General features: G+C 41.9%; 1 protein-coding gene across 15 annotated transcripts in view; it reads left to right on the forward strand.

Annotated features, from left to right (window-relative positions):
* The window catches only part of LOC107178950 (zinc finger protein 474), a 61959-nt gene extending 53322 nt beyond the window's left edge, over positions 1–8637 (forward strand). For 3 of the 15 annotated variants that reach the window (XM_042982710.1, XM_042982740.1, XM_042982741.1), the window contains 2 exons: positions 3244–3424; positions 6570–6739. In XM_042982710.1, the coding sequence (XP_042838644.1) occupies positions 3244–3424; positions 6570–6721 (333 nt within the window). In that variant the 3' untranslated portion in view covers positions 6722–6739. The other 12 variants (XM_042982736.1, XM_042982739.1, XR_006216337.1 and 9 more) reach the window with 10 other exon arrangements.
* The last annotated feature ends 639 nt before the right edge of the window (positions 8638–9276 follow it).

Here is a 9276-nt window from a genome sequence, read left to right on the forward strand (position 1 = left end):
CATACTGTCCCTCTTCTCTTCATCCTAACCAGCTCTCTCTGTCTGAGACATTCCTACCCCTAGAACAACAACAAAGCACTTCTTCAACTCTACTCATCTCTCAAATTTCCTTTCTGCAGACTTTTCGAACGTACATTTCTGTTTCCTTGACCTAATCTTTAGCTTGTAATAGTTTAGTTTTTATTCTTGTCCCTCTATTGAAGCTAAACTCTTAGAATCACTGGTATAAAATCTGCCGACCAGCAAATCTAGTGACTTTTCTCAAGCCCCCGTTACTCGCAGTGGCATTGGACAGAGCTGATGAAGCCACCTTTCTGGAAACCGGAAGTGTTTGCAGAATTCTCAATGGAGTCTTTTGTCTCCATGGCCTGTTTCTTTAACTGCAAAATTGAACCTTTATCTTTTTAGGCTGTGATTTCCCATGCCCAATCTCTTTGCCGTAGATATTCCCTCAGGACTTTGCCTCCATACATTCTCTATATACTCCTTTTCTAGAGTTTTCGTGGTTTTAAACATCTCTGTGTGCATAGCTCTGAAACCCATTAATTCTGAATGACACGTCTGTCTTTCCTGTCTTGGCTGTTCTTACATTTAAATTCTACTAGTATATCAAATGCAACAGGTCCAGAACAGAATCCATTTTTTCTCCTCCCCCAACCTGCCTTTCCAGGTTTCCGGCTTTCTGCAAGTGACATCACCACTAATGTTCTCTTGGATCCATGATTTCCTGCTCCCAGAGCTGTGAATGCTCAAAGGTGTATGCTGGCGAGATTGCCTTTTGAGATACATTATTGCCAGATTAATTTTCTTGAAGTAAAATTATAGGGTATTCCCCTGCTTAACAGCTTCCTCTCATTTACAAAACGAAATCCAGCTCTTAGCATGGTATTTGTTATTCATAGCATGGCTGCAGCTGAACTATCTGGTTCTAGTTCTCAAGGCTGCACCAAATTCCAGGCAACTATTTGTTATTATTAATATAAATATTTTATATTAGTTGCTATTCTCTGTACTCGCCTTCGGGTTCCTATCTCTGAGGCTTTGCTCATGCTGTTTTCCATCTCCAAAACCTTCTTGTGATCCAAATCCTACCCATCCTTCAAGGGCCACTTCCTTTAGGCTTTCCCTGATCTTCACAACTAGAAGAAATATTTCCAACTTCTGCACTTCATTTGTGTTACTAATATAGCCATGCTAGTTTTCTTTTGCTTAGTGTTTACATGACTTCTTCCCCATCCTTTTACTTGTCATATGTTTGTGTCTTTATTCATAAAATGTGTTTCTTGTAAACAACATAGAGTTGTTTTTTGTCTATACTGTTTTTTTATCTAGTCTGTCAATCCTTGCCTTTTAATTATGTTCTTTAGTCCATTTATATTTGCTGCAATTATTGATATGTTTGCATTTAAGTCTACCATCTTGGCGTTTTAATTCTATTTGTTCCTCTTGCCCTTTTTCTTTATTTGTTGGTTGCTTGGTTGGTCTTATATTCATCCTTTCCTCCTTTTCTTTGGCAAGTGATTAACTTACCATTTTTAAAAAATATCCTATCTCCCCCGTTGAATTCTTCACTCAGCCTCTTTGTGTGTCTTTGCACTTTGTGATTACTGTAGAGAATAAAATTTGCATCTTTAGTATATCACATTCTATGTTTAAAAAATTACTTCAAGGAAAATCTAAGAATTCTATGACAATCTCTTTCCGATGTTTCATCCCTGCTTTAGTTCAGTTCAATGTACTATAGGCTTTAAATTCTCCCAGTGATAAGCTTCCTCTGTTTTGTACTTAGTATAAAGCCTGGAGCCAAAAGCCTGTTCCCTGTTCACCTGCTGCACCCGTAGAAGGCTGTGGCCCTTCATGCATGCAACACAGAGGGAGTCCTTCCTACTGCCCCCTTCCTCCTTAGGTCCCACACCTCCATCAGCAGTAGACTCTTCTTATCTGGTACCCAGTGCAAGGCCTAATTCTCCAGCTCCACCTTCCCATCCAGGCAGGCCCTGCATTCTTGAATTGGTGAAGATTTCTCTCAACTGTCCTGCCTCTCTCCAATGTTAGACTGCCACCCGCTGTTACTGGATGTGAGACCTGGTGGATGGGAGGGTTTATGTAGACAGTTCCTGCATGGCTCCTTCTTAGTAGGGTTCATGCTCACCTGTCCTGCTTTTTCTCTGTGGCAGACAACTACTGTCTCATATTCTTGTAAGGTTGGAGCATGGGAGGTGTTGGTTGTGCTGATGCACTCTCAGACTGAGGCAGTTCTTCTAGTTCATTAACTTACCTCGCAACCGTGAGTCTTCAATGGACTCAAAAATAACGGTTCTGTAAGTTCTCTGATTGGTTCTAATTGCTTAAGCAGGAGCAATGTTTCTTGTAACTTTCTATCCCCTGGACAGAAGCAGAAACACCTTTTCTGTTTTATCCTTAACTCTTCCTTAGATTTAGTCCTCCCAGAAACAAATGCTAAGTAAAGGATTTGAGGATTTGATTTCAAGTGGTTTATTTGGGAGGTGATCCCAGGAAGCCCCAGTAAAGTAGTGGGAGGAAAGACAGGGAAGAGAAGGAAGTTTGTACAGTGTGTGAATGAGCACCTGAGCTGCAATCCCACGGAACACTGTGTGGAATCAGCCTCAGTAAGGAAGTGACTATTTATCCACCACCCGCTGCTTGTGATTGATTAGCTGCCCTGTCTTTGTGTGGAGCCTAGACCAGGTCAAAAAAGGCTGAGAGTCACAGGTACTTGCCAGAGGAAGTTGTCCCTGTGTAAGGGAATGTGGGAGGGTACCCAATGTCTGTTCTAAACTCTCCAATGACACTTACAGCTTTAATTCTCAGGGATATTGGCATACTAGAGCCTGAGTTTAGCGAAAAGATGATTCAGACATGATTTATTTCTGTAGTCTCCTAGCATGGAGAATAACCAGGAGATAATTAATCAATAATTATTAGATTAGAAAACACATTTTATAAGAAAAGCCAGTTTGTAGAATTCTAGTTAGTTCTTCTTTATTTCCTATCATCCTCCCAAACCCACATCTTCATACACACCCCACTCACTCAGATGGTATGGTTTATTCTCTTAAGTGCCACAAAAGTTCAATTTACCTGACTGGTTGAAATTAGAAAACCAAAAACCAAAAAAAAAAAAAAAAATGTGATTGTCTAGCTAATTTGAATGTACTATAATTTTAACGTATAATTTCTACACCTAAACTTTATCTAACAGATATTTTATATTACTTGTAGCCAGCAATGATTAGGCGTCCACCAACAATCATCTGCTACATTTGTGGCCGTGAATATGGAACAAAATCCATTGCCATCCACGAGCCACAATGTCTGAAAAAATGGCATAACGAAAACAACTTGTTGCCCAAAGAGTTAAGGAGATCAGAACCCAAGAAACCAGAAGTCAGGACCATTACTGGTAAGTTTTTGAAAAGAAAAAAAGAAAGAAAGACAGACTTGAGCGCATATGGGGAGAATTTTCTCTGTGAAATTTTAAGAGGAGAGGTATTCTTTTCTTACTTATTCAAACATCAGAAATCAGCAACATTTACTGTCTTCATTGTAACCGAATAGGAAAAATGGTTCTAGAATGCCTGATCAAGGTGCCTTCAGATGCTGAGACATAAAGACGCTACTTCTGGCAAAACCATGCAAGGAGAGGGACCCAGTGGAATTTCTTGTATTTCCCAGAAGTTACTTTCCTATATTATCAAACATGATACTTAAAAAACATGAAGCCTCAAAAATCTTTCAGGGCATCTGGAGACATGTTTTCAAATAGGAATGTGTCTTCGCGTTCACAGAGCAGGGTACCAAACTCAAAGTGTGCAGGGTCCACTAGCCGGGGTATAAAACTGAGTAAATTGATCCATGTGTGACACGAGGGAAGCTGAGGACCATGGGGAGCTGGAGGATTATGGACTCTCTCCAAAGGAGGCAGCTGGAAATTTAGCCTAGTGTGGGCATAGTTTTCAACAATACAAAAGAAACTGGAAATCTAGAAATCTGTATGCTTTTTTTTTTTTTTTTAATGTTTATTTTTGAGGGAGAGACAGACACACAGAGTGTGAGTAGGGGAGGGGCAGAGAAAGAGAGGGAGACACAGAATCTGAAGCAGGTTCCAGGCTCCGAGCTGGCAACACAGAGCCCAACGTGGGACTTGAGCTCACAAACTGCGAGATCATGACCTGAGATGAAGTCGGATGCTTAACCGACTGAGCCACCCAGGCACGCCCAGGCCCAGAGCTTTCAAATTTTGCAACTAATACATTGTAAAGCATTGCACAAGCCAGATGAAGCTCCATAAACTGCCATGCGTGGCCTCCCCACAGAGCCTTATGCTTACTCATTTGGGGTGAGAACAAAGTCGTCCAGAGACTGTTTGCCATGCAAACTCCGACTTCCTCCTCTTATTTCTCCCATTGTCATTTTCTCAGCGGATCCCCTCATTCCCCTCAAGGGAAAACCATTCTTGGTTTTAAGAAAAGTTATCATCCAACTCACCAATCCCTCATGTGTAACTGTAGACTGGCGTAGCCGTAGGGTACCCCAGAAGTCATTACCATTGATTAGTCCAAAGCCCACTTGTTAGAAATGTAACCCAAGAGGAGCGCCTGGGTGGCACAGTTGGTTGAGCATCTGACTTTGGCTCAGGTCATGATTTCACAGTTCATGAGTTCGTGCCCCGCATTGGGCTCTGTGCTGACAGCTCAGAGCTCAGAGCCTGGAGCCTGCTTTGGATTCTGTGTCTCCTCTCTCTCTGCCCCTCCCTCACTCATGCTCTGTCTCTCTCTCTCCCTCTCTCTCTCTCAAAAATAAATAAACATTTAAAAAAAAAAAAGAAATGTAACCCAAGAACCCACAGAGTGGAATCTAGGTTGTCATGATAAAGTTCTAGAGGCTACAAGAACCCGTTTATTCACAGCCCTTACCAAGGGGAGGACTCTTCACACAGGTGGGAAAAGAGCTCAAGATGAACACATCCATCCATTGAAATTAGAGCATTTGCCCGCAAGGATGTTGTTTATCTCATTGGAACTCTCTTCCCAGCAGTTCTCTGTGTTTTCAAAAAATCTGTTTTCTTCACTTCTGACCGTATCCGTTTTTCTGCTTGAGCATAATTATCACAAGTCTAGAAGATCAGAGAGTAATGACTGGCTTGAAGGCCCTCGGGGATTCATTAATCAGTTACTGCCCACAGATGGAAAAGGTAGGCCCCGTAACTGCCCTTCTCTGCAACTTTCCTCTTGGTCCCATGCTGTTTCTATTTCTGAAGGCATCCTGCCTCAGGAGGCAGAGAGAGATTCCCCATTCTTGTTTCCATCCCACAGACTTACTGTGGTCATGAAGTCCAAATAACCCTTCCTCCAGATCCAAAGTCAAAGTCATACTCAAAAACTTTTAGCAACATGATGAGTCATCTCCAGTGAGACTCCATGAATACTCTGGAATTTTTGAATCCATAGGAAAAGTCATGAGTAAGGAGAAAGTCAGTGCCATTTTATTTTTCAACAGTCTTCAAAGCTCTCAAAATTCATATCCTGCGTAGAAAGTGGTACTTGGTTTGTCTAAAGGAGAAATACTAGGCTGTGCTGGGGTTCAATTTTTCATGGAGTAAAATAAGGAACATTAAAAGTAGCAGGAGAGAATCTGAAGTTTACTATGGTTGTGTGAACCATTTGGAAGAAGTCATAGGAAAATTGCCTGGGCTTTAGTGAAGAAATATATTCTGTTAAAATGATTTTTTGTTAAGTATGTAATTTATGTTTGAGTGCCGGCTACATTTAGGGGGGTGCTATTTGGGGCAATTCTAAGACACAGTCAATTTAATGTACTAAAGTCATTCTATTTAAATAAGGTTTATCAAAGCTAACTCCCACACTGTTTCTCTAAAATAAAGCCATATGCCTTTTTTCCTATGCTCTGCCAATGAAGATTATACATCTCTCAGACGTCTTGATTGTTCTCTTAAGGACGCTTCTTTTCATCAGGTTAACTATTCTGTTTGCATTCTTTGGTTTAATTATTTAAAGAATCTCCACATTTATGACCGTGAAGAGATGATACATTTTTAGGATATCATTCATCCTAAATTCACCCTAACTGTCAGTGTTGGCCTTTAAAAACATTCCACTGAAGGATTACAGAAGAGGAAAGTACAAATACATGTTCTTTTCCCTTTGTAAGCTTCTATTTAGAGTCAATTGAAAGAAGGCCAAAAGTTATATTTGCAAGATAATCATGTGTAAGCAAAGATGTTAATAATTAGTGAAGAATGCATATCATAATACATAAAACAACTCCTTCCCCTTTTTAAAATCCAAGGAGCGAAAAGTCTCTGGTTCATAGCTCACTTTTTATTCAACCCCTGAAAGAGGGTTTGGAACAAAAAGTATGATTTTTTTAAAAGCCTCAGTCAACAGGTATTTCCTGAAAATATTTTCCATAAAAAGTAGAATATGGTGCTCCAGAATAAAAAAAGGATCCATTTTTACCATTTTCTTCTTTTCTTTCCTTTTTGGTCCTTTTTTCTTTTTTCTTCTTCTTTTTCTTTAACTTTCCAGCCAAAGGTTTCTATGATCTTGATGCCTTAAATGAAGCTGCTTGGACAAGCGCCCTGAGCCAGTTGGTTCCCTGTAATATTTGTGGGCGTACCTTCCTGCCAGACAGACTGATTGTTCACCAACGATCCTGTAAGCCAAAAGTCGCCAAGTAAAGCCCTTTCTCCCAGCAAGTGTTACAGGACTTAGATCCTTTCGAGAGAGATGGGGGTATGGAGGGAAGGAGAAAAAGGAGGCGAGGAGAAGAAACAAGAAAAACAAATTGTCACGAGGCTGTCTACGGGAAGGCAGCTGGGTGCTTGGGTGGCACGGACGTGACCGTGATGTGGTGGGCAAGCGCTCTGCTTTCAGCAAGCAGCTGCGTGCATGTGCACAGACACACGGGGGGCTGTGTCACACTCTGTCAAGCAGAATTACAGTGGGCCGCCCCTCATTGGGGCTGGCTTTTTTGTCTTGAGAAAATTTCAGAGCCAACTGTTGGTGTTTTTCCACCATTCTCTCCCCGCACCCACCCAGCAAGATTTTGAACTTCACAGTTAGGTCTCTTATTCTGGGAACAGAGGTTTCAGGTGGTCATTTCAGGCAACTCCTTAAGTCTCAAGAAAAACTGGATTCCTTCCCATCCCTGTGCTTTCTGAAATAATGTACCATTCCCTGTTTCCTCCGATCCGGGGAAAAGTTTTTAATTGAGCTAGTGATTGGGAATCTTTTCTCTGTAAAATCATTGCATGACAAACGCGTTCAAAAAAGAGCTAAGGAGTTCAAGTACTAGAACGATGTCTAACTCATACTCCCTTGCTAAGAGCAGGAAATGCTACAGAGAAATTTCAGAACCGGTTCCAGCTTCATATGTCACAAGATTGCTACAGCGCCATTCATCAAATGGGTGGAGGTTAGCTCCTTCCTTCTATAGGCGAAGTCCAGAGAGTTCTCTCTGCCCTCACAGGGGCTTATAGGTGTTTTATTGTTGAGGTCTACAATCTTGCCAGGAAGTTCTGCACCACCCCACCCACTACCCCTGCAATGGGTTGTGAAACTGCCCTGTATTTTAGGCCTTGAATGTGTATTCATAGGGGCAAGGCTCTCCTGGGAGGAGGCCAGGGTCAGGGAGGTGCTCTGCCCAGGAAATTCTGCTCCCCGTCTGGGCAGTTTTGCTTGAGATCTTTGTTCCTTTTATGGCTGGAGTTCAGAGCCATTCTGGATCCCCTGGGTTCCTGCAAACCTTGCATTCATGACTTAACCCAGCAGTTAGCTCCACATTCTACAAGCAAATTTATTTGACCTAATGTTTTAGTCACACATCTCCATATTATAAGCGGTTAGGTTAAGATAATTGCCCTAATTGTTCTTTTTTTTTTTTCCTGCCTGTTCTAAAGGAAGAAGAGGTTAACTTTTTAAATAGTCTTTAGATAACCTCAGAGAAGATTACCATCTTGAGAAAGACAGCATTTAATGACCCGTTGATGGTTTAGTTCTTTTATTTTGCTGGCAAAAATGACATCTAGTAATGGAGTTAGTATAGTGTGAGTCAGACTCTGTGCCTCGTGCTTCCCATACTTCACTGTTTATAAATCTCACACCAACCCTACAAGGAGACATTATCTATATTTTACATCCGAGGAAACTGGTATTTAAATAGGTCAATAGCTAACTAGAGGTCACACTGGGCTGGAGTCGAGTGAAGCAAACTCGCGACCGTTGGAATTCCAAACTCATACTCTTTGCCAGTGCTATTTGTGTGATGGATGTCTTCATGAACACAATGAACTGTACTAACCAACGATCTGCCAGGTGTGATTTTTTTTTTTTTTAATCCAGTGTTTAGCACCTAAGGCAACTGGGAATCTCAGCATGCTTGTAGTTTGCCTGCTGGAATTTTTGGTCAACTGTGGAGGTGAAAACACAAGTCAGAACTGCCCTCGCTGTCTTGCAGTGGCCACTGTGCCTTCTGCTAATGGTGGAAGCAGTCAAATGGGGGAAATAAAGCAGAAGTGATGGTCTCAACTTTGAAAGCAGTTGCCTAAAAAAGACATCCTTATACACATTTCTTTCAAAACATGACCAAAAAAAAAAAAATCAAAATAAATGACTCTGAAGGAATTATCGGGTCTGTGAATTCTTTTTTTTTTTTTTAATGTTTATTTATGTTCGAGTGAGAAAGAGAGAGAGAGTAAGTCAGAGAGGGGCAGAGAGAGAAAGGGACAGAAGATCCAAAGCAGGCTCTGCACTGACAGCAGCAAGCCCGATGCGGGGCTCGAACCCAAGAGCCATGAGAGCATGACCTGAGCCAAAGTCAGATGCTTAACCGACTGAGCCACCCAGGCGCCCCAGGTCTCTCAGTTCTTGAAGTGGGAAACATTTCTGCCTCCAGCTCTGCCGCAGCTGGCCCTCAAGTGGTCCGTGGAATTAAATCCACAGCAAGGTCAGGAGATGACATCAGTCCAAGAGTTCCTGTCTGTTAGCAAGGCAGGCAGTCAAGATCTCCCCATTGCTAGGAAAGAGCTCACCTGTTCTGCCACCTGCCCTCCCCCCAATGAATTCATCTCTGTGCAGATATTCCTACTGTCCAAAGAAATCGGTAGGTGGCCCTTCCGTGAGTTGTGAATTTGAACCTTGCCGTGGTCCCCATAGATACTCTCCTAGAGGATGAGGAGCAGCTACCAGATGAAGTTACTCGGAGCTCTTATGCTTACACTTATGCTTACACCCA

Source organism: Panthera tigris, chromosome A1 (genome assembly GCF_018350195.1).
Source record: "Panthera tigris isolate Pti1 chromosome A1, P.tigris_Pti1_mat1.1, whole genome shotgun sequence".
Taxonomy (NCBI): domain Eukaryota; kingdom Metazoa; phylum Chordata; class Mammalia; order Carnivora; family Felidae; genus Panthera; species Panthera tigris.